Genomic DNA, 25,717 nt, shown 5'->3' on the forward strand with positions numbered 1-25,717 from the left:
CTTAACCGGGACTAGAAAGAATCTATATTCCGGCAGCCTTGCCTCATGTAAATTACCTCAGACGACCATCGGGCGACCATCAATGAAACATCTTCCTGAGAGAAAGACGCCGATCGGCCCACCCACAGTTTAAATTAACGACTGTTTTGAAGCGGCTGCGCGCGCGCTCCCCACGGGCGGACGTCACGGCGGCGGCGGCGGCTGCGCCATCATTATGACGGGCAGACTGCCCCACGCCACGCTCAAAGATGGCGGCGACGCTCGACGGGCGCCATGTTTGTGACGGGCAGACTGCCCCGCGCCACGCTCAAAGATGGCGCCGCCACTCGGCGGGCGCCATGTTTGTGACGGGCAGACAGCCCCAGTGGCGCTCAAAGATGGCGGCGGTTGGTCGGAGGGAAGGTGTGCGGAGTTACGTCAGCCGTTGAGTGCGGCCTATCTGTCAGCGAGGCCTGAGAGTCCGGCTTGAGGGTGCTTGCTGCTGGACGGAGGGGGCTTCTCTGCCCGGTCTACATCGACAGCTGAGACTGGGAACCCTGAGGGAGAGGAGTAACTGTTGAGGGGAGGGTGTGACTTGTGGGGCTGGTCAGAAGGGTGAAGATTGAGGGGACGGGGTAGGAATTGAGGGAGAGGAGGCAATATTGAGGGGCCGTGTGTGATTATTGGGGGAGGGGTCAGTGTGGAGGGGCAGTGGGTTAGTATTGGGGAGGGTTCAGTATTAAGGGGGAGGGATAAGATTTTGAGAGGAGAGAGTAAGTATTGAAGAGAAAACATAGGGGGTGAATTGAAGGGAAAGTCCTCTGGAAACAAGCATAATGAGAGATTGAGGTGAAGGGACGATGACTTGGGTGGTGAGGATAAATACAGAAGGGATAAATACTGAGGGAGAAGGGTACAGTTTAGAAAGAGGGGGTAAATACTTGAGAATCTCGAGAAATGGCTAATGCAAGATAAACAAGAAATGCGAACTAGGGCGAGAGATAAAAGCATAAGCCATTGGGGATGGGAATGTAACCATTGAGGGTAAAGTGTGAAAGCAAAGATTTGGGGTGCTGGGTGAAGGCAGTGTAAGTATTGTAAAATAAAGGAATGCAGACATATTAATCCATCAAATAAGCTAAAAGGTAAGATCGAGCGGTGGAGGAGGTGAGGGCTAAAGGTGGGCAGAAAGCATTATTTACTGGGACCAGAATAATTCTGCCATTGTTGTGGATGGGTTGAAGCCGAGATGCCTTGGCCCTTCCCTGAGTCGATTAAGAAGCGGGCATGCAGGTACCTGCTGCATCGCTACTTGGACCACTTTCTGGAGGAGAAGTTGAGTCTGGAGCAGCTAAGTGTGGATCTCTACCAGGGAACAGGCTCCCTCTCACTGGTTCCACTGGACAAATCGGTAAGGGCTCAGTCACCCAATGTAGAGAGGCAGAAATAAAAGGGAGAGTGGCAGCAAAGCTTGCTTTATGAGTTAACCAGATGGAGGTTAAGCCACAGAATATTGGCATGGCTCCCTTGCATGGATGAGTAAGCATGTTACAGGAAAGTGGCGCAAATATTAAGACGGTGTAGCAGTGATTGGTGTTAGAAAGCACTTGCATTTATAGAGCTGTTTTCACGATCTCAGAATGTTCTGAAGTGTTTTACAGCTGATGGCCTGCCTTTGAAGTGTAATCACTGTGGTAAAGTAGAAACCACAGCAGCTGATTAACACACAGCAAGCTGCCACAAACAACAGTTAAATAATTCACTGAGTATTCTGTTTTCTGATGTTGATTGATAAACATTGGCCAGGACACTCGTGACTGTGGGATCTTTTATGCCCAATGTGAGTGGCAGATGAAGTTTCGGATTAACATTTCATCAGAAAGACAGCAACTGGATCTTATACTCAAGTTTCTGGGGAGGTACTTGAACTCAACATGAGGGGAGAGAGCTCACACTGAGCCATGGCTTGATTAGAATAGCAGAAACTATGGTAATACCAGTTGCAGGTGAAAAATCTGTTGAAAGGGGGCAGTCACAGTAATACAGGGTAGGGTATCTAGTTGCAAATGGAATCACACACCATATTCTGAACAGATCGGAGGCATAATCAGTTCTTTTCTCATTCACATTTGCCATCAACACATTTGTGCTTATCCACAGCCCAGTGGTCCAGTCCAGTCTTGCACACACTTCTCTCCCTCCATTCCTCTACTTCACTGTCACCCAGTACATTGGTTTCTATACTCTTTTGCCACCCTACCCCAGCTAATCTGAGAATCCTTCATCAGTTAAATAGACCAGCCTACCTGCCGTCCTCTGTTCACTGTTTTGCATCTCATCTGAGTCTGATGTCTCCATGAATTTCCTCCTGCATCTTCCAAGAATACTTTTGATTTTCTACATTTTCCCCCTTGCTGCCATAAGGCTCCAAAAAAAAACCCTTGACACATGTTGGATTTTCCTCCTGTGCCACCTTTACTCCGTTCCTGGCTGTACCCTTTCTACACGAGCATTATACAAATGGCACAGCATGCCAATCTGCATGTGAACCCAAAATGTGAGTTTTACTCAGTTTCCCGAGGAGGTGAATCAGAGAAAATCCTGAACCACTTCCCTGCGTCAGATCTGACCTGTCCAGATTCACTGGACCAGGCGGAGTAGGGAAATTGCTATAGGGAGTAGTTGAGGCATGTACTATAGTGCATTTAAGGAGAAGTACGATGAATGCTATGAGAGAGAAAGGATACACTGAAATTCAGATCAAAAAGGTGAGAGGAAGCTTCTGCTAACCACTGCGCCACCATGCTGCCTTCACCCCACAGGTTTATTTTTGATAATCTCTTGTCTCTGATGTGATTTGACTGCATTGCATTCACCTACTGAGCTCACTGTCACAGTTCATCCATTGAGGAACTTTAGATTCACAGCATCGTGTGGCTTGTAATTACAGAAGATCATATTTTGCACCCACCCCATCTTTTATTTTAAACTGGGGAATTCTCCATTTCAATGATCTCACCATTGGCATTTTTTTCATTCAACAGAATCACTGATAAAGGTAGAAAATCCTTTATTCGTAAATCTGAAAGCTCAACCCAATTGAAAACACTTTTTTTTCAAGCTCATTGACTTATAACGCAGGACGTCTGTGACCCAGAATCACAGAATTGTTACGATGGTGAAAGGCCATTCAGCCCATTTTGTTGTACCGGCTCCCCAAACGAGCATCATGACTTTGTGCCTTTCCCCTGTAGCCCTGCACTTTATTTCTATTCAAGCAATCATCTAATGCCCTCTTGAAAGCCTCGATTGAACCTGCCTCCACCCTTCCAGGCCGTGCATTCCAGACCCAATCACTTCTCACATCACATTTATATCTTTTGAAAATCACTTTAAATCTGTGCTTTCTCATTCTTGATTGTTTAACGAGGGGGAGTAGTTTCTCCCTGCCTGCTCTGCCCAGCCCCCCTCATTATTTTCAGTGAGAAGTCTTACAACACCAGGTTAAAGCCCAACAGGTTTGTTTCGAATCACTAGCTTTCAGAGCACAGCTCCTTCCTCAGGTGAATGAAGAGGTGGGTTCCAGAAACATATATGGACAAAGTCAAAGAAGCAAGACGATACTTTGAATGTGAGTCTTTGCAGGTAATTAAGTCTTTACAGGTCCAGACGGAGCAACCAGGTCACTCTAGACCAATGCTCCAGGCAAATTCAACAGGACGTCTGGCATCTTTGAGACATGCTGGGGGATTCTCCATTAGCAGGATCCTCCGCTTCGCCGGTCGTGCACCCGGGTCTGCGGGTTTCCAACAGCGTGGGGTGGCCACAATGGGAAATCCCAATGGCTGCTTTCAAGAACAGAGAATCCTGCTGCCGGCAGGGGGGGCGTCTGCTGGAAAATGGGGCTGGCGGGTCGCCCGGCATGTCTGGAAGATGCCAGACGTCCTGTTGAATTTGCCTAGAGTGTTGATCTGGAGTGACCTGATTGCTCCGTCTGGACCTGTAAAGACTTAATTACCTGCAAAGACTCGCATTCAAAGTATCGACTTGCATCTTTGACTTTGTTTATATATATGTTTCTGGAACCTACCTCTTCATTCACCTGAGGAAGGAGCTGTGCTCCAAAAGCTAGTGATTCAAAACAAACCTGTTGGACTTTAACCTAGTGTTGTAAGACCTCTGACTGTGCTTACCCCAGTCCAACGCCGGCATTTCCACATCATCCTCATTATTTTCAACATCTCTATCAAATCTCCTCTTAGCCCCTTCTCTCCAAGGAGAACAGTCCCAAACTCTCCAATCTATCTTCATAACTGAAGTTTCTCATCCCTAGAACCATTCTTGTAAACCTCTTTTACAATTTCTCCAAGGTGTTCACATCCTTCCTATAGTGTAGCACCCAGAGCTGCACACATTATTCCAGCTGAGGTCTATTTTGTGTCTTGTATAAGTTCAGCAGAACCTCCTTGCTCTTGTGCTCTATGACCCTCGTAATAAAACTCAAGATTACTCTATATTTTATTAACTGCTCTCTCCACTTGTCCTGCCACCTTCAATGATCTGTGCACGTATACTGCTCCTGCACACTCTTTCGAATTTTGTACCTTATTTTATATTGTCTCCATGTTCTCCCTGCCAAAATGAACCCTCACACTTCTCAGCATTGAACTTCATGTGGCGCGTATCAGAAACATAATCGGCCCCGAAGGCTTCGGATAAAGGGTACTTGACCTGTAATGTTTTGTACATCTCCAATGTTGTTAATGTACCCTGTAACGTTGGACTCGCACTGCCACCTAAAGTCCCACTATCTTCCGAATTCGGAGATCACACTGTTGTAATGTAGATTTAATGCAGGAAGTTTACAGTTTTATACGCAAGGAATCTTGGAAGTAATGGTTTATGATGTAGAGTTTTTAAAAAAGTGAATATAAGATACTCAAAGCATTTCAGGATGATGTTAGAACTGATATCTTCATTGTGTTTCCAGTCCCTGAATGAAATCCTGGATTCACTTGATGCACCCTTGGAAATAATTGAGGGGTTTATCCAAAATATATCTGTTTCAATCCCCTGGGCGTCACTCCTACAGGAAAACTGTGCAGTGGAGGTACAGGGACTGGAGATGGTTTTTCGACCCAGGCCTCGGATAGGTGAGTTTTTGTCCTTTTGCAACAGTGAGATATTATCATAGGAACCCCTCAAACCCTGTTACATCATTCATTTTAATCATGGCAGGGCTATATCTGAATTCCATCTACCTGTTTTGCTTCTGTAATCCGTAATATCCCTACTTAAAAATATACCAAACCCCGTGTTTAAATTTTCAATTGCCGGATAGCAACAATTTACGTTTATTCAGCCCCCATAACATTGTAAAATGCCTCTAAAAGTGTGTCATTGGAGGATGATCAACAGAATTTGTCATCGAGCCACATAAGGAATTATAAAGATAGATGACCAGATGCTGGTGAAAGATTTACGTTTTGGGCACCATCGTAGAGGAGGAGAGAGAGGGGCAATGAGATTTAGAGAGGCTATTCCAACGCTTTGTGATTGAGACAGCTGAAGGACCTAACTTCAGCAGCCTTCATTAAATTCTGCTTTGAACTATAAATAGTTTTGTTGTGTAGCTCATGATTTAATACTTGGTGCTCCTCTTGACATAGTGTGAAGATTCTCTGAAGCTATTAAGATTTAATTTTGTACTTGGATATGCACTTGAAGTGCTAGCATCAGGACTACAGACAAAGAGCTGGACTGTGAACTGTTCCTGCAATGTGCTATGGAACTGTTTGTCCTGTGTGTAAAAGTGCAATGTCAATTGTAACTGTTAGAGAATTGATAATGGAAAAGCTGGTGAAGTTTGTAGTCCAGATTTGATTGTATCTATCTGAACATTGAGAGAGCTGTCAGATTTAGTGCTGCCGTCATCTGCTGTCTCTCGATTTGAGGATGACATCTACTCCATAGTAGACTTCATCTCGAACCTAATAACCCACCATCATGTGGGGAGTAAATAGACAGGTTCATGTTCTGGATTGAAACTCTGTAGGTAGATGCTGATGTGAATTTTTAAAGCGGTTATTACTGGTAATGTTGGCATTTACTGTCTGCCTCTAATAGTCCTGAGAAAGTGGCGTTCAGGTAGTCTGCCTTTCTGGGCCTCTGATAGTGAGTTTGAAAGAAGCTGAGCCTCTTGCTTGGTCATCTCAGAAGGCAGTAAAGTGACATGTGGGGCCGAGTGGTCTAATTCTGCTTCTATGTCTTATGTGGGACTGGAGTGGGTAAGGACAGCAGGGTTCTTTATTGAGGCGGTGGGGTGCTGTGTGTTTCCAGCACTCCGGTGTTGCAGTGACTTGTAGTGCTGTTGTGAAGTTTGAGGATCTGATGTGTGGTTGTCTTGTTGGCAGTGTCAGGCTCGGAGCCAATGTACTGGTCCAGCTTTATGACGGACAGCATGCAGCTGGCCAAAGAGTGCCTGAGTCAGAGATTGACAGATGATCAAGCTGAGGGACCACAACCGTTTGAGGGGCTTGAGAAGTTTGCAGAAACCATCGAAACAGGTCAGTAACTATGTCAAATAAAATTTAACAAGTCAAATACAAGTGGCTGGGGGATGTATACAAGTAGCTGGGGGAGCAGGGAGGCGAGCGGGTGGTGAAGATCAAAGAGAAATGGGAAGCAGAGTTGGGAGGGGAGCATGGAGTGAGGCACTGCTTAGGGTAAATGGGACCTCCTCATGTACAAGGATAAGCCTGATACAGTTTCAAGTGGTGCACAGGGTGCATATGACTCGAGCGAGAATGAGTGGGTAGCAGATGAGTGTGAGAGGTGTGGGCGGAAGCCAGCGAATCACGCGCTCATGTTATGGGGTTGCGCAAACGTGGGAACATTCTGGGCGGGAGTGTTCGCAGTCTTAGCCAGGATAGTGGAGGAAGAGGTGGACCCCGGACCCTTTGGTGGCGATATTTGGGGTCTCAGAGAAGCCGGAGCTCATGGAGAGGAGGAAGGCCGATGTCTTGGCCTTCGCCTCCCTGATTGCACGGCGGCGAATTTTGCTGGAGTGGCGGTCAGCATCGCCACCAGGGGTGGCGGCTTGGTTGGGTGACCTGCACGACTTCCTGTGATTAAACAAGATAAAGTATGAGTTAAGGGGCTCTTGAGGGCGGTTTGAGGAAAGGTGGAAGATGTTTGTGACCGTGTTTGAGGAGCTGTTCGTCGTGGGAGGAGTGATAAAGAGGAAAAATCTGTACAGACTGTATAGTTGATTATCGGGAGGTATGTTTTGCGGGGTTTTTGTTCACTGTAACCTGTTTTGATACATGTTTGTAATAAAATACATTAAAAATTAAAAAAAATAAAAATTTAACTTGGGAACTATGTTCTTATCACAGAATACCTACAGTACAGAGCAAGGCAATTCGGCCCATCAAGTCTGCGCCCATCCTCTGAAAGAGCACCCTACCCAGGCCCAATCAATTCCCCGCCCCATCCCCGTAATCCCACCTATCCTTCTTGGGCACTGAGGGGCAATTTAGCATAGCCAACGCATCTAACCACCACATTGTTGGACTATGGGAGGAAACCGGAGCACCCGGAAGAAACCCACGCAGTTATGGGGAGAATGTGCAGACTCCACACAGACAGTCACCCATGGCCTGAATTGAACCCAGGTCCCTGGTGCTGTGAGGCAGCAGTGCTAACCACTGTGCTGCCCTTAGACTGGTATGGTTGTGAACACCCCAGATCAGGAAGTTCAAGGTTCAATCCCCAGTCTGCACTGCATTGCTGATGATCAGCTGATGATTTTGGTTGTGACAACAAAATTAAACTCGGCTCACCCAGGCAGAGAGGAGAGTAAGACTAGCCTCGCCTTCCTGAGCAATATCCAGTCACACCAGCTGCATTTGTGTGGCGAGTTTGACTGTGCTGCGTCCCCTGGATAAAAGGCCAGCCGTACCTCCCTCATGAAGATTTGCCATCCAAGCAAATTGCTGCACAATGTCCCCGACTCTGTCCCTCTCTGTCAAAGTCCAGGTGAAGAGGAGGGTATAATAGTGTCCGTAATTAAGTTGTAATAACGGCTCTTTCCCTTGTTGTGCTTGTTGCAGTAACAGTCTTGCGCCTGTCCACCCCCACTCTCCCTCATTCTTAAAGACACTAACTCCTGCAGGAATACTCTGACAAAGCCTGGCAGGAGTCCTTCGCCCCTGAGCAGTGAGAAGGGGTCATCACAGCCAAGGCCTACCCTGCTTGAGCTCTGACACCTACAGAAACAAACCTTCCGGGGTAGACCAGTATATTCCAGACACTTATATTGTTGCAGTGGGAAGGGTTTGTCAGTGATTTGTTGCCAGCATTTTGCCACCTGAAGCTAATGTACTTGTGTTCCCCCATTTTCAAGTTCTAAGAAGAGTCAAGCTTACATTTCTAGATACCGTTCTCAGGATTGAGCACATCCCAGAGAATTCAAAAACTGGGATCGCCCTCGAGATTCGAATACAGAGGTAAATCAAGTTTCTTTCCTCCCCTTGCAAGATGAGTTTATTCTCCATCTCTGGCTGCTGTGTATTTTTCTAACTGCTCCATGGCAATTGTCTTCAGAGTTGAGTAGCTTGTTAAGTCACTCCAAGCTGTCAGTAGAAGCTCAAGAGATAACACTCTCCTCTCTGAGTCAGCAGGTCTGAATATGATACTGCTTTTAGAGTCTAGAGCACGGAGAGAGACCCATTGTGTCTGCACCGCCCATCAAGCATCTATCTATTCCAATCCCATTTTACAGCACTTGGCCTGTAGTCTTGTACGCTGTGGCTTTTCAAATGATCATCTAAATACTTCTTAAATGTTGTGAGAATTCCCGCCTCTACTGCTCCTTCAGGCAGTGAGTTCCATTTTCCATCACCCTCAGCGTGCAAATGTTTTTCCTCACATACCTCCTGCCCCTTACCTTAAATCTGTGTCCCCTGGTTATTGATCCCTCTGCTAAGGGAAAAGTTTCTCTCCATCCACCCTATCTGTGCCGCTCATAATTTTGTCCACCTCATTCAGGTCCACCCTCAACCTTCTCTGCTCCAAGGAAAACAACCCCAGTCTAGCCAGCCTCCCTTTATAGCTGAAACGCTCCAGCCCAGACAACATCCTGGGTGAATCTCCTCTGCACCCTCGCTCGTTCAATCACTTCTTTCCTATAGCGTTTTTTTTTTTTGAATACCGGTGTCACCTCTCATTGCCTCTCTCTCTCCCTCTCTCAGAATTGAATATCGTGATGAATCTTTAAATGAGGGTCCAGATATTAGCATTCATCATCCCACAGCTTGCGCTCATAAGAACCTGCAGCTGTGCGGGATTTCATTGTTCTGGCACGAGTTCCCGGAAAGCGCGAAAACGTCACCCAGGACTTCGCCAATGCAGGTAGGTTCAAACTAACAGATCAGCAACAACCTGCATTTCTATAGTGCCTTAATATAGAGGTACATTCGACAGTGCTTCACAAGGGCATAATCAAAAGTAACAATTCCAAAATAAAGATGGAAATATTAGGAAGCATGAATAGCGGTTTGGTCAGAGAATTCTGACTTAAAGAAGTCCTTAAAGGCAGAGAGGAGCAGTTGGGTTTCGGGAGGAAATTCCAATATCTGGCTCTTCTAAAGCTGGATGCTTGCGTGTTCCTCATTGTGGCACCTTGTGACCCTCTCAATCTCTTCATCCCATCATTGTACACCCAACCTGTGGAATCCCCTGCTTAAACCTCTCCAACTTCACCTCCTCTTTTAAGATCCTCCTTAAAATTACCTCTTTGACCTAATTTTTTAATCATCCCTCCTAGTATCTTGATTTTTACCTGATGACCTGGTATGGTTTTCTACATTCATGGTGCAGATCCAGCATCGTTGGAACAGTCAGGGTTTGTGGTGTGATATTCCAACACATTATCACAATAACATGATTTTGCCTTCTGTTAAATGGTTTCCATTGGAATATTTTCCATTCAAACAGCCTCTGCTGTGATATTGATGTTTGGTGATCCTGCCTGCTTTGATATTGGTGGACTGTCATCTTACCCTGTTTTAAGAATAAGCTGTTCTGGGCGCCAGGACACGTCTAAGGAGACTCTAGAGGCAAACTGTATCTGCTGGCAGAGATCACAGGGTAACTGGTTCTCTGCTTCATACTGGCTAGTTTTATTTCTTGGTGGCAGGTGTGTTTTCTGCTGTTTTCCAGCGTGTGCAGACTTCTCTTTGACACTGGGGACATCCGTGGCTAGAAATTAACTTGCAGACTCGATATTTGGGAGGCTGTGCCTTGTAGTGAAGGCACTAAGAATGTCCATGTTATACTGAGGTGTTAGGCGGTGTCCCATCAGTACAGTGAGTCAGTGCAGCATACCTCTTTACAAACTCATTATGGCCATTTGCCGTAATACACGGCTGTGGTATTGTATAGTTACGTGACTGGACTGGCAACCCAGAGGCCACGTGCTCAAATGACACCATGGTGAATATTGAAAATAAAATAAACACCAAAGCTGCCAGACTATCATAAGCCCAGCTCCTTCCCCAGGGGTGGGACTGGAAACCTACCACCCCTACCTGATCTAGCCGACATCTGGCCCCAGGCCCACAATATCTGTTGACTCTTCAGTGCCTTCGGGGCAGCTGGGGATGAACATTGCAGCATCACCCACATCACAAGAACAAACAAAAAAAAGCTCCAAAGTGATGAACAGAGATTAATTACCAGGGCGGCACGGTAGCACAGTGGTTATCACTGTTCCTTCACAGCTCCAGGATCCTAGGTTCGATTCCCGGCTTGGGTCACTGCCTGTACAGAGTCTGCACGTTCTCCCCGTGTCTGCGTGGGTTTCCTCTGGGTGCTCAGGTTTCCTCCCATAAGTCCCCAAGGCGGTGCTGTTAGGTGAATTGGACATTCTGAATTCTCCCTCTGTGTACCCGAACAGGTGCCGGAATGTGGTGACTCGGGGCTTTTCACAGTAACTTCATTGCAGTGTTAATGTAAACCTACTTGTGACAGTAATAAAGATTATTATTAATTGTTCCTCACCATAGAGGAAAGTGTCTCTTCTGTGTGCAGTTTACCTTTCTGTCTGTTCAGTTAAGCATTTTCAAAATGTTCACAAAGATCTTTGTGCCCCAATTGCAATGTTAATGGGCTTGTTAATTAGGCACATGCACCATAGGAACAGAAGTAAGCCATTCAGTCCCTTGTGCCTATTCTATCAGTCAATTCCATCCGAGCTGATCGAGCTATTGGGTTATTTGGGAACAGAAGGAGGCCACTTGACCCACTGGGTCTATACCAGCTCTCTGTAGAGCAATCCAGTCAGCCCTATTTCCCATCCTTCTGATCCTGCGGTAAGATCATTCAGAACTATGGCAGACTAATCATTTTTAAAATTAAATTATTCAGATGTGTTGTGTAATTTTATTCCTCAGGAAATGGAACCAAAGCTCTCTCCAAGCTGGAACCCAAAAATAGTTTCGGAACCTCACCCCCAATTCACAAGGAAACCTTCTGATGCTGTCCTCTTTGATCCGGTCCAGATTGGGAGCTGTGAAGGGAAAGTGAAACTGGAATTCACCTTGAAACAGAATGAAGCACTTCCAATGGCCAAGGTCAGGAGCTGACTCCCAAGAACTCTTTAGATATGTTATTTGCAGATTAATTTAGTACTTTGTTGGAAAATGCTTCCCACTGACTGCAGAAAGATTCCTTTAAGCACCAGACTTGTATAGAAACATAGAAAATAGAAGCAGGAGGAGGCCATTCGGCCCTTTGAGCCTGCTCCGCCATTCATTATGATCATGGCTGATCATAAAGTTCAATACCCTGATCCTATCTTCCTCCCATAATCCCTTTAGCCCCAAGAGCTAAATCTAATTCCTCTTGAAATTACACAATGATTTGGCCTCAGCTGCTTTCTGTGGGAGTGAATTCCACAGATTCACCACTCTCTGGGTGAAGAAATTTCTCCTCATCTCAATCCTAAAAGGTTTACCCCTTATCCTCAAACTATGATCCCTAGTTCTGGACTCCCCCACCATTGGGGACATTCTTTCTGAATCTACCTGTCTAATCCTGTTAGAATGTTGTAAGTTTCTATGACATCCCCTCTCACTCTTCTCAACACCAGTGAATATAATCCTGACTGATTTAGTCTCTCCTCATATGACAGTCCTGTCGTCCCAGGAATCACCCTGGTAAACCTTTGCTGCACTCCCTCCATAGCAAAAACATCCTTCATCAGGTAAGGGCACCAAAACTGCCCACAATACTCTAGGTGTAGCCTCACCAGACTTAGCACAGCATTGATAGTTTAACCTTGCTTAGAGCATGGTACCGCTTCTTAGTGATCATCCGCTAATGATAATGGTTGTCCACCTAAGAAACTCTGTTTACTAGTCATGGGTTTAGTGGGTTCTTGCGTGGCTGATGAGCATGATCGTTGAGCCACATTTTTGTCCTCACACTTGGAGGTGGGATCGGTCCTTGGACTCTAGATCGCTGGCATTGCTTTTTCAGGTTCGTTTTCTGGGCCTCTCCTTGCCATCGGGTATTTTCTAAGAATTGTGTCTCTTCAGTCAGGAGGTTCCTCCAAGTAGGTCTCTGCTGAACAAGGGTCTCCCAGGCATTGACGTTTGTGTTGCATTTCATGAGCTAAGCCTTCAGGGTGTCTTTGAAGCCCTTCCTTTGTCCTCCTCTTGTTCAGGTGCCTACCTTGCGCTGGACAAGGAGAATTTCCTTTGGCAGTTGGGACTCTTGGCATCCTAAGCATGTGGCCGGCCCAGTGGAGTTGGTTTTGGATGATCATGGCCTCGATGCTGGTTCCTTCAAGGATGCTGATGTTAGTATGCCTGTCCTCCCGGTGTTGCGGAGAATCCGTCTCTGGCAACGTTGATGGTACTTCTCCAGGGCCTTGAGGTGGCGTCTATACATAGTCCACTTTTCTGAGCTGTATAGAAGAGTTAGGAGGACCACCACCTTGTACACAACCATCTTGGTGTCAGCAAGGATGTTGCAGTCATCAAAGATTCTCATCCTTTGGCATCCAAAGGAGTCGCTTGCGGATTGGATACGATGCTGGATCCCTGCATCAATGTCTGCCTCAGAGGAGAGGTGGCTTCCCAGGTATGGGAAATGTCCCACGTTTGGAAGGGTTTCTCTGTTGACCTTGATGGAGAGAGGAACCGGATCTTACCCTGGGGCGGGTTGATAAAGGACTTGAGTCTTGCTGAGGCTGACTCTTTGGCATGCTTCCGCGAAGTCATCGAGCATGGCTTGGAGATTCTCTTGGTGATGTCATCCACTTCCTGAAGTTCCACGAGCGATGTCAGTGTCATTTTCTTCATGGATTTCAACTGGTTGAGATTGAAAAGTCTTCAGTCCATCCTGTAGACAATGTCCATTTCATGGGGAAGCTTGTTCTTGACGAGGTGAAAGATAGTGGTGATGAAGATGGGGCAAAGTGGAGGCAATGACCCATCCGTGCTTGACTCCCACCTTGAACTCAAAGGTTTATATCTCATTTCTGTTGGTGAGGACTGTTGCCGATAGCTTGTCATGGAGGAGTTGGAGGATGTTGATGAATTTGTTCGGACAGCTGGCCTTTGACAGGGTCTCCCATCACACTTCTGATTGACTGAGTCAGAAGCCTTGGTCAGATTGATGAAGGCCATGTACAGTGGCTGATATTGCTCTTGGCATTTCTCTTGAAGTTGTAAAGCAGTGAAAATCATGTCTGCTGGTCGTAGTTTGGTATTATTTAAGGATTTCTTTAGTGACGGGGAGAAGGTGGCGAGCGAGGATTCGGGCAATGATCTTCCTGGCAATGGAGGGCATGACCACTCCTCGGTAGTTCCCACAGTCTGCTTGAGGCTAAGGACGTTGGGTCCGTATATTGTCTTGGTGGCACTGATGAAGCCCTGGGTGTTGTACTTGTCGGCGAGGAGTTTCAACTCCTTGGTTCTTTCAGTCCACCATTGGTTCTTCATTTCCAGAGTTCTTCTTTGTACCTCCGCCATGGCTGATTGATGGGCTCTTCTCTTTGCCGTGCTGGTTGTGCCATTTTGATAGGCGCGGAGAGCTTTCCTCTTCTTGTCGATGAGGTCTTGGATGGTGCGGTGGTTCTTGTCGAACCTGTTGTTTCCTGGTCTTGTAGCCAATGGTTCCTTCGTAGCTTGAGATGATGGCTGTCTTCAGCTCTTTCTAGTTTTCCTCCACTCAATAGATTTTGGGGAAGATATTGTTAAGTTCACTAGCCTGCTTGGCTCTTCAAGCTGCTCAATGTTGATCTTTTTTTCGGAGCTGTTTCTTCATCTTCCGTTGCTTCCGGTGGAGTTTGATGGACGTAGAGGAGCAGATGAGCTGGTGATGTCTGCACACTCATGCATTGGTTATTGCTTTGGTGATGAGGCCATCGTTTTGGTCTCTGGATCGGATGATGAAGAAGTCAATCATGTGCCAGTGCTTTGATCGTGGATTTCTCCAGGAAATCTTGACCAGTAATTTTGGTGGAAGAGGTGTGTTAGTGATGACAGGCTGACGTTCCGCACGTTTGATGAGCAGAAGAGCCCCATGCTGGGCGCCATTGTTTTTGTGTGGCATGGTGACAGTGGTTCGCATTGCTGCATAACAACGCCAAGAACCCAGGCTCGATTCTGGCCTTGGGTGACTGACTGTGGACTTCGCACGTTCTCCCAGTGTCCACATGGGATTGCTCCTGGGAGTTCTGCATCCTCCCACAGTCCAAGATGTGCAGGTTAGGTGGATTGGCGGGGTTCCAGGGATAGGGCAGGAGAGTGGGCCTAGGTAGAGTGGTCTTTCGGAGAGTTGGTGCAAACTCAATGGGCTGAACGGCCTCCTTCTGAACTGTAGGGATTCTATGGAGAACCCCATTGGAGTTGTAATTCCCAACTCCTTACTTTCCGATGGTTTCTTTTTAAGTCCTTTTCACCCTTGGCGTTGAAGTCCCCAAGGAGGATGATCTTAACTTCCTTGGGCTGGCAGGTAGACACCTGGTGTGAGACATCTTTTAACATTGGTATGCTGTTGCACATCAGCAGACGTATGGTCTTTGACAGAGACTAGGTCCAGTTCTAGTGGCAAGGTAACCTCAACGACATGGTACGTGCACCTATAAGCAGAGCAATCTTTCAGTCCCAACAATATAATGTAAAACCACAAAAGAAAATCCTGAGGTAAAATGATTCATCAATGAGGCAAGTGATCTGTTATCAATTGGACGCTCTCTCAGAAGCAAACATTTTTAGGACCTCCATAATCATTTTTAATAAATATTTTTATTCAGCACATTTTACATATATACACAAAATATCAGAAGAGCAACACATCAACCAAATCAAACAGCCACAATCCCCAACCTCCCCCCTGATACCAACACCCCACCACATCCCTGCCTTCCCAGATTTTACCCCCTTATCCCCTAACCCCTACCCCCCTTGTTGACCTCTTAATCCTCCTTGAAGAAATCAATAAACGGTTTCCACCTCCGGTTGAACCCCTCTACCGACCCCCGCAGAGTGAACCTGACCTCTGACCTCCGGAATTCGGCCAGGTCGCTCACCCACACCGCGGCCTTCAGCGGCTCCCAGTCCCCCCAACACAACAGAATCTGTCTCCAAAACATCGGCCTCTCTTTTCCCCCTCCCAGATCTTCCGACACCCTAAATATCGCCATCTCGTGACCTGGGGCCACTCCCAAAGCCTAAAAGCTCGGACATCAGATCCGAGAACCCCTGCCAGAACCCCTCAGTCTTGGACACGCCCGGGACATATGGATGTGATCTCTCTCTCGCTCTCTCGCTCTCTCTCCCTCTCTCCCTCTCTCCCTCTCTCCCTCTCTCCCTCTCTCCCTCTCTCCCTCTCTCCCTCTCTCCCTCTCTCCCTCTCCTCTCTCTCTCTCTCTCTCTCTTCTCTCTCTCCCTCTCTCCCTCTCTCCCTCTCCTCCCTCTCTCCCTCTCTCCCTCTCTCCCTCTCTCCCTCTCTCCCTCTCTCCCTCTCTCCCTCTCTCCCTCTCTCCCTCTCTCCCCTCTCTCCCTCTCTCTCCCTCTCTCCCCTCTCTCCCTCTCCTCCCTCTCTCCCTCTCTCCCTCTCTCCTCTCTCCCTCTCTCTCTCTCTCGCTCTCTCTCGCTCCCTCGCTCTCTCGCTCTCTCGCTCTCTCTCACCCTCTCTCACCCTCTCTCACCCTCTCTCACCCTCTCTCACCCTCTCTCACCCTCTCTCACTCTCTCTCACTCTCTCTCACTCTCTCTCACTCTCTCTCACTCTCTCTCACTCTCTCTCACTCTCTCTCACTCTCTCACTCTCTCTCACTCTCACTCTCACTCTCACTCTCACTCTCTCTCTCACTCTCACTCTCACTCTCACTCTCACTCTCACTCTCACTCTCACTCTCACTCTCACTCTCACTCTCACTCTCACTCTCACTCTCACTCTCACTCTCACTCTCACTCTCACTCTCCCTCTCACTCTCACTCTCCCTCTCTCTCTCGTCCCCCGCCCACCCCGCAAAGCACTTGCTCATCCTCGCCACTGTCATGTGGGCCCGATGCACCACTTTAAACTGAATGAAGCTTAACCTCACCCACAACGAGCATGCATTCCCCCTCTACAGGACATCCACCCACGTCCCGGCTCACGCCTCACCACCCAACCCCTCCTCTCACTTGAGCTTAATCTCCTCCACCAGAGCTCCCTCCTTCGCCATCAATTCCTGTATAAGTCTGATCCCCTCCCCGATTTTGTCCTCCGTTAACAACTTGCCCTGCAACACCAGAAGCGTCAGCCCCGGGAAGGACAGCACTTCTCCTCGCGAAATCTCTCACCTGCAGGTACCTAAAGCCATTCCCTTTGGGCAACTCCTAATTCCTGCAATTCCTCAGCCCTGTGAATTTGCCCCCTATAAAAGTCCATAAAATACTCTATCCCCAACTCGCATCCAGCCTCGCCGGCACAAACCTATGGTTGTCGCATATTGGCGCCTACAACGAGATGTGCTGCACCCCAAAATGCTGCCTGCACTTTCTCCACACCGACGTTGATACCACCACCGGTTTCACGGAGTATCTGATGGGCGAGAATGGAAGAGGTAACAACAGAACCCTCAAACACGTTTCCCTACATCTGCCCCACAAACCAACCACTCCTCCACAGCCCGTTTCCTCACCATCGCAATATTCGCCGCCCAATAGTAATTTCAGATTCTGCAACGCGAGCCCCCCTTGCACCCCCTCTCCCTCTCCAGGGACACCCGTCCGCCTCACCCGCAGGGTCTTCCCCGACCACGAAAACCACGCAAAAAGGGGCTGGTTTAGCTCACCAGGCTAAATCGCTGGCTTTTAAAGCAGACCAAGCAGGCCAGCAGCACGGTTCGATTCCCGTACCAGCCTCCCCGGACAGGTGCCGGAATGTGGCGACTAGGGGCTTTTCACAGTAACTTCATTGAAGCCTACTCGTGACAATAAGCGATTTTCATTTCATTTCATTTCAAACCCCAAAGTGATCCCGTTAACCTTCCTGAAAAAGGACTTGGGGAGGTTCTGGAACACGAACAGAAAGCTGGGCAGCGATGTCATTTTCACTGTCTGCACGCGCCCAGCCAGAAGCAACACATCTTACCTCATAAATCCGCCTTCATTCCCTCCACCAATCGAGCCAAGTTCAATTTGTATAGCTGGGCCCAGCTCCGAGCCACCTGGATTCCTAGGTAGCTAAAGCTCGCCCCCACCACCCTGAACAGCAACTCCCCTAATCTCTCTTGTCCTTTGGTATTGATCGGGAACATCTCGCTAATTCCCATGTTCAACTTGTACCCCGAAAACCTGCTAAATCCCCCCAAAATCTCCATAATCCCTCCAATGTTGCCCACTGGTTCTAAGATATATAAAAACAAAATCTTCCAGGGTGGCACGGTGGTGCAGTGGTTAGCACTGCTGCCTTACGCCGCTGAGGACACGGGTTCGATCCCGGCACCGGATCACTATCCGTGTGGAGTTTGCACATTCTCCCAGTCTGCATGGGTCTCATCCCCACAACCCAAAGATGTGCAGGCTAGGTTGATTGGCCATGCTAAATTACCCCTTTGTTTTTATAAATGTTTTTTTATTGAGTTTTCATATTTTATATATGACAAATTACAAGTTATTAGAGAGAGAGAAAAAAAAAGGGAAAACACAAAAATTTAACATGAATATTTACAGGTAAGCATCTTCATAACAATAATTGTGGCCGCCCCCTTTAGCCAGCATACATATTTTACATTCCCCAATATGGCCGAGGCACATGTTTATAGGCATTTATTTATAGTTTGGTTTTGGGCCTTGGCTTGCCATCAAACCCCCATACCGAGCCCGTAGCCCCCCCCCCATTTGGAGAGATTCCGAGAGGTCGGACAGCCAGTCTGCAGCTCTGGGTGGTGCTGCTGACCGCCAGCCAAACAGGATTCTACGGCGGGCAATCAGGGAGGCAAAGGCAAGGGCGTCCGCCCTCCTCCCCAGGAATAGATGTGGCTGGTCTGAAACCCCGAAGACCGCCACTATCGGGCATGGCTCCACCCTCACCCCCACCACTTTGGACATAGCCTCAAAGAAGGCTGTCCAGTACTCCACAAGTCTGGGGCAAGACCAGAACACGTGGGCGTGGTTGGCCGGGCCTCTTTGGCACCGCTCACATTTGTCCTCCACCTCCGGGAAGAACCTACTCATACGGTTTCTCGTTAAGTGGGCTCTATGTACCACTTTTAGTTGCGTCAGGCTGAGCCTTGCGCACGTGGAGGTGGAGTTGACCCTATGCAGTGCTTCGCTCCAGAGTCCCCACCCTATCTCCATCCCCAGGTCGTCCTCCCATTTCCTTCTTGTTGCGTCCAGTACGGTGTCGTCCCTATCTACCAGTCGGTCATACATGTCACTACAGTTCCCTTTCTCTAGGATACTTGCGTCCAGTAGGTCTTCCAGTAGTGTCTGTCGTGGCGGTTGTGGGTACGTCCTTGTCTCCTTTCGTAGGAAGTTTTTGAGCTGCAGGTACCGTAGCTCGTTCCCCCCAGCTAGCTGAAATTTCTCTGTCAGTTCGTCCAGTGTTGCGATCCTGTCGTCCGTGTATAGGTCAATTACCCCTTTGTTGGAAAAATGAATTGGGTGCTCTAAATTTATTTTAAAAAATAAATCATCCGCATGTTGCGAAACCCGATGCTCGGCACTCCCGCTCGATCCCTTTCCAATGCCTTGGCGCCATAAGCACCATTGCTAACAGATCTATCGCCAAAGCAAAAAGCAACGGGGAGAGCGGGCACCACTGTCTCATCCTGCGATGTAACCCAAAGTACCCGGGTCCAGCCGGTTTGTCTGAACCCTTGTCACTGGCGTCCTGTACAGCAGCCGGACCCAATCCACCCCAGCCCCTCCAACAAATACGTCCACTCCACCCGATCAAAAGCTGACTCCACGTCCATCACCAAAGTAGATCTGCATATTTGCTTGCAACTGCCTTCCCGTCACAAATTCCATCTGGTCGTCCCCCATCACCCCCGGCACACAGTTTTGAATTTGCGATGCTCGCACTTTCGGCAACAGCTTTGCATCAACGTTCGCCAGCAATGTTGGGCGTTACGACCCACACTGCTCCAGATCCTTGTCTTTCTTTAAAATCAGGGAGATGGAAGCCTGCAACGATGTCTGGGGAGGTCCACCGCCTCTCCCTCGCCTCATTGTACGTCCTCACCAACAGCGGCCCCAGCTCCGCACTAAATGTTTTAGAAAACTCTACTTGGAACCCGTCCGGGCCGGCGGCCTTTACTGCCTGCATCTCACACCCATACCATCCATCACCTCCGTCATCTTCACCTCCATAATCTTTACTGCCTGCATCTCACACCCATACCATCCATCACCTCCGTCATCTTCACCTCCATAATCTTTACTGCCTGCATCTCACACCCATACCATCCATCACCTCCGTCATCTTCACCTCCATAATCTTTATGAAAAACTGCAGCACTGGGGCAGCAAAACATACTACCCCTGATAAATGTAGGTAGGACACTATTGCCAAATGAATTGCTCTTCTCATCAATCCTATTAATAGTCGGGTCTTGTGCAATCCAATAATATCATAGGCCCTAGTCAGTTATCTCCCCATGAGAGAATAACCTTGAGTCAAATGACCAGGACTTCACCTTTGGAAAACTGCTACTGGCTTCAGCATTCCAGAGCTAGGGAGGTGATCCGCTTTCTGTAGATGTTCTAATAGGACAGAACTGATATGGTACTGATGGTCACATTTTCTGCCAACCACTTAGTGTGTAGGATCACCTGTGAAAATTAACCATTTGAGCAATGTACCTTAAAGCTCCTTGACACCTGTAGACCTGCACCTCAACAAGAGCCAGCACCCCCCCCCCAGGGAAACAAAACTCTTAAGAACCAGTATAATTTACAGTGAGGAGATGAAAAATTTGATTTTTACATGTAGGAAAGCAATAATTTAACATTTTCTCTTGCACAGCTGGACGTGGAGGGACAGATCGAGTCTGTCAACTTCTTCCTGTCGCCGCGACAGGTCCACCTCCTCCTAGACATGCTTAGCACCATTCTACTGCCAGGTCAGACTTTGCAATTTTTCCAAACTTGCATTTCAAATGTGCTTTTACCTTTTCTAGATGCATTCAGCATGACAATAGCATTTTCAGGCAGTCTGCTCAGCTGCTTAGTCTGCGTCTCCAAGTGTGTGGCCCGTCTCCAAGCGCGCACCCTTTCACCTTTCCATGAACTGTGATTCCATGAACTGTGAGTCTTGTTAAGAGTCAACCATATTGGTGTGAGGACTGGGGCCATATTTAGCCCCAGACCAAGTAAGGGCAGCACATTTCCCTCTGTTAAGTAACTTTGTAAACTAGTTTTTTCACGACAATCTGACAGCTTCATGGTCACTTTTACTGAGACAAACCTTTTATTTCCACTTTCTTTTATTTGAAAGTTAATTCAAATTCCAAAAATGGTTATTATGGGGTTGAAGCTTTTGTTCTCTGGATTGTTAATCCAGTCACATAAACACTTCTCCTTGAAGCCTTGTTGGTTATTATTACGTTGTATGTACGTTTTATTCTGATTCAGTTTGGACAAACTGTCTTGTCAGTTGGGCTTTGCTGCTGTATTTGAAGTCGGGCTCGAGAGCCCGGTGTAGATTGAGCAAAGGCTGTCGTGACGCGTGCTTTGCTTTGGGTAGCCTGCAGCTGTCTGATGATTGCAACAGGTGTCATTTGAAACGTATGTGAACTTGGATATTGCTGCTTTCTGAATTCTGTCATTAGTCAGCATCTGATGTGGGTGAAAGGTTCACAGATGAGCTGGAAATTCCAACATGTGGAACTGTAGTAAAACAGCTAGTTGAATCAATCCTCACCAATGACACCGTTGGAATTCCATACGCATCTTTGGAATTCCCTAATCCAGAGAGCTGTGGGAATTCCAAAACTGAAATCAACAGATTTTTTGACACAAAGAGCAGGAAGGGATATGAGAGTAGGCTGGGAAGTTGAGTTGTTATAAAATGTCAGCCATGATCTTGCTGAATGGTAGAGCAGTCTCAAGAGGGGGTCAAATGGCTCACCCCTGCTCCTACTTGTTAAACTGTTGTTGTCTTCAAGGCAATATAGCTCCTGTAATTTACATCTCTAGGAACATAATCCATTACATCAAAGGTAAGGGAGTCCTGGAAAATAGATTTGACAAAGAACATCTTTTATTGCAACTTCCAACAGTAACGAGCTATATTTATATGGCACTTTTAATGTAATTAATTTTAAAATAAGGAACTACACAAGAGTATTATGAAGCAAACCTTGACACCAAGTTGTCTCAGGAAATATTAGGGCAGGTGACCAAAAAGCTTTGTCGTAGGTCATCGACTCTGTCTTTCTCTCCACAGCCACCAGACCCACTGAGGGTGGCACAGTAGCACAGTGGTCATCACTGTTGCTTCACAGCACCAGGGTCCCAGATTCAATTCCCAGCTTGGGTCACTGTCGGTGCGGAGTATCTCTCAGCACGGTGGCGCAATGGGTTAGTCCTGTTACCTCACGCCACCGAGGTCCCAGGTTCAATCCCAGCACTGGGTCACTGTCCGTGAGGAGTTTGCACATTCTCCCCGTGTCTGCATGGGTTTAGTCCCCACAACCCAAAGATGTGCAGGTTAGGTGGATTGGCCACACTAAATTGCCCCTTAATTGGAAAAAATGAATTGGGTACTCAAAATTTATATGAAGAAAGGTTGAGTAGATTAGGATTGTTTTCGTTGGAAAGACGGAGGTTTAGAGGGGGACCTGATTGAGGTCTACAAAATTATGAGAGGTATGGACAGGGTGGATAGCAACAAGCTTTTTCCAAGAGTGGGGGTGTCAGTTACAAGGGATCACGATTTCAAGGTGAGAGGGGGAAAGTTTAAGGGGGATGTGCGTGGAAAGTTTTTTACGCAGAGGGTGGTGGGTGCCTGGAATGCTTTGCCAGCGGAGGTGGTAGAGGCGGGCACGATAGCATCATTTAAGAAGCATCTAGACAGGTATATGAACGGGCGGGAACAGAGGGAAGTAGACCTTGGAAAATAGGAGACAGGTTTTAGATAAAGGATCTGGATCGGCGCAGGCTGGGAGGGCTGAAGGGCCTGTTCCTGTGCTGTAATTTTCTTTGTTCTTTGAGTCTGCACGTTCTCCCTGTGTGTGCGTGGGTTTCCTCCGGGTGCTCCGGTTTCCTCCCACAGTCCAAAGACGTGCTGTTAGGTGAATTGAACATTCAGAATTCTCCCTCTGTGTACCCAAACAGGCGCCGAATGTGGCGACTAGGGGATTTTCACAGGAACTTCATTGCAGTGTTAATGTCAGCCTACTTGTGACAATAGAGATTATTATTTCCAGCATTTTCTATTTCAGATTTCCAACAAACACAGTAGTTTACTTTTGATTTTTAAGGACCTTTTTGAAAGAAGGAAATGAAATGAAATGAAAATGAAATTAAATGAAAAAAATGAACAGAAGGAAGAGGGATGGAGGTTTAGGGAGAGAATTCCAGAGCTTTAGGGCCCAGGCAGCTGAAGGCATGGCCACCGATGGTGGACCAAGGAAAAAAAATCTCAAGAGGTCAGAGTTCGAAGAGAGGGGATTTCTTGCACGGGTGGAGGAAATCACCGGGAGGGAGGGTGAGAGATTTGAAAACAAGGGTGAGAATTGTAAAATCGAGGCATTGCTTAACCAGGAACCCATGTAGGCCAGCGAGCGCAGGAGCGAGGTATAAACAGGACTTGGTACAAAATAACTACGAATACCAAGGTTTTAGATGAAGGGGGAAGGCAAACAGACAAATATTGTGGTACACATTGGTACCAACGATATAGGCGGAAAAAGGGATGAGGTCGTGCAGGCGGAATTTGGGCAGCTAGGAAGTAGATTTTTTTTTTTAAAAACAGGACCCAGAAAGTAGTAATCTCTGGATTACTTCCGGTGCCACAGGCTAGTGAGTACCGAAATAGGAGGTTACTCCAGATGAATGCATGGCTGGATTGGCCACACTAAAATTGCCCCTTAATTGGGAGAAAAAATAACTGGGCATTCTAAATTGATATTAAAAAAAATAGAATAAAAGAAGGCCCTTCAAATGAAGCTGTAGGGGTAAAACTTAAAAGCCAGAAAGGAACAATCCCATTCCTGGAGTGTTCTATAGGCCCCCTAACAGACCGAGAGAAATAGAAGAGCAGATATGTAGGCAGATTTCAGAAGTGTAAAAGTAATAGGTATTGATAGTGGGGGATTTTAACTTCTCCAATATTAACTTGGGTAGTGATAGTGTGAAAGGTTTAGAAGGAGCGGAATTCTTAAAATGCACCAGGAGAACCTTTTTAAAAAATATATTTTTATTGAGGCGTTTATATATCAAACACAATAATAAACAAAAACAAGCAAACAGGAATGCAAATAACCAAAGAAAATAAATATCCAACACCCCAGCGTCCCACCTCCTGCTTTGACTGATAGTGAGGGTAAGAACCCATGGGATACAAGGAAATTTGGCACATTGGATCTAGAATTGGCTGACTGGTAGGAAAAAGGGTGGATTGTTTTTGACTGGAAACCAGTGGGGTCCCGCAGGGATCAGTGTTGGGACCTTTGTTGTTTGTGGTTTATATAAATGATTTAGATAATGAATGTAGGAGGGTTGATCAGTAAGTGCACAGATGATACAAAAATTGGTGAGGTCGTAATAATGAGGAGGATAACCCTCGATTACAGGAGGAAAGACGGGTTGGTCAGATGGGCTGATCAGTGACAAATGGAATTCAATTAGGATAAGTATGAGGTAATGTACTTGGCAGGACAAATAAGGATAAACGACAGGACCCTGGGAAGCACTGAGGATCAGAGGGAACTTGGTGTTCAGATACACTGGTCCCTTAAGGTAGCAGAGCAGGTGGATACAGTGGTATAAAACAAAGAACAAAGAAAAGTACAGCACAGGAACAGGCCCTTCGGTCCTCCAAGCCTGCGCCGACCATGCTGCTTGTCTAAACTAAAATCTTCTACACTTCCAGGGTCCATATCCCTCTATTCCCATCCTATTCATGTATTTGTCAGGACGCCCCTTAAACATCACTATCATCCCTGCTTCCACCACCTCCTCCGGCAGCGAGTTCCAGGCACTCACTACCCTCTGTGTAAAAGAAAACTTGCCTCGTACATCTCCTCTAAACCTTGCCTCTCGCACCTTAAACCTATGCCCCCTAGTGATTGACCCCTCTACCCTGGGAAAAAGCCTCTGACGATCCACTCTGTCTATGCCCCTCATAATTTTGTAGACGTCTACCAAGTCGCCCCTCAACCACCAATGTTCCAGTGAGAACAAACAGAGTTTATTCAACCTCTCCTCATAGCTAATGCCCTCCATACCAGGCAACATCCTGGTAAATCTCTCCTGCACCCTCCCCAAAGCCTCCACATCCTTCTGGTAATGTGGCGACCAGAATTGAACACTATACTCCAAGTGTAGCCAAACTAAGGTTCTATAAGTGCAGCACGGTGGCACAGTGGGTTAGCAATGTTGCCTCACGGCGCCGAGGTCTCGGGTTCGATCCCGGCTCTGGGTCACTGTCCATGTGGAGTTTGCACATTCGCCCCGTGTTTGTGTGGGTTTCACCCCCACAACCCAAAAGATGTGCTGGTCAGGTGGATTAGCCACGCTAAATAGCTATGAAGAGAGATTGGACAGACTGGGGATGTTTTCCTTGGAGCAGAGGAGTCAGAGGGGGGATGTGATTGAGATGTATAAAATTATGAGGGGCCTAGATCGAGTAGACAGGAAGAAACTTTTCCCCTTGGTGGAGGGATCAATAACCAGGGGGCAGAGATTTATGTTAAGGGGCAGGAGGTTTAGAGAATAAATCTTTTTACCCAGAGGATGGTGGAAGTTTGGAATTTGCTGAAGGCCAAAGGGCCTTTTCCGTGCCATACTCCTCTATGACTATGATCTCAGGTTTATGGAGGGTAGGATGTGGGAGGCTGACCAGCACACTGGAATTGGCAAGTTTAGTTATAACAAAGGCACAGATGAGAGTTTTATCAACCGATGAGCTAGTCTAGGATGGAGTCGGGTGATTTTGCTGCAGTAGAAATAGATGATCTTACTGATGATACAGATGAGTGGTCAGGAGCTCATCACAGGGT

The 25,717-nt window shown here is 47.2% G+C and overlaps 2 protein-coding genes across 5 annotated transcripts in view; one reads left to right on the forward strand and one right to left on the reverse strand.

Moving 5' to 3' along the window:
• LOC119979503 (gsk3b interacting protein) overlaps nucleotides 1-196 on the reverse strand; it is an 18,701-nt gene extending 18,505 nt beyond the window's left edge. Inside the window, exon 1 of one of the 3 annotated variants that reach the window (XM_038821819.1) lies at nucleotides 57-196. In XM_038821819.1, coding sequence (XP_038677747.1) covers nucleotides 57-80 — 24 coding nt within the window. In that variant the 5' untranslated portion in view covers nucleotides 81-196. Of the gene's footprint in view, nucleotides 1-42 lie in introns of all 3 variants that reach the window. The other 2 variants (XM_038821829.1, XM_038821836.1) reach the window with 2 other exon arrangements.
• Nucleotides 197-712: 516 nt separating this feature from the next.
• LOC119979494 (autophagy-related protein 2 homolog B-like) overlaps nucleotides 713-25,717 on the forward strand; it is a 138,194-nt gene continuing 113,189 nt past the window's right edge. For both annotated transcript variants that reach the window (XM_038821797.1, XM_038821806.1), the window contains exons 1-7: nucleotides 713-1,390; nucleotides 4,970-5,132; nucleotides 6,393-6,545; nucleotides 8,387-8,489; nucleotides 9,234-9,393; nucleotides 11,436-11,615; nucleotides 20,518-20,614. In XM_038821797.1, coding sequence (XP_038677725.1) covers nucleotides 1,229-1,390; nucleotides 4,970-5,132; nucleotides 6,393-6,545; nucleotides 8,387-8,489; nucleotides 9,234-9,393; nucleotides 11,436-11,615; nucleotides 20,518-20,614 — 1,018 coding nt within the window. In that variant the 5' untranslated portion in view covers nucleotides 713-1,228. The remainder of the gene's footprint in view (nucleotides 1,391-4,969; nucleotides 5,133-6,392; nucleotides 6,546-8,386; nucleotides 8,490-9,233; nucleotides 9,394-11,435; nucleotides 11,616-20,517; nucleotides 20,615-25,717) is intronic.

The sequence above is a fragment of the Scyliorhinus canicula genome, chromosome 2 (genome assembly GCF_902713615.1).
Source record: "Scyliorhinus canicula chromosome 2, sScyCan1.1, whole genome shotgun sequence".
Lineage (NCBI taxonomy): Eukaryota > Metazoa > Chordata > Chondrichthyes > Carcharhiniformes > Scyliorhinidae > Scyliorhinus > Scyliorhinus canicula.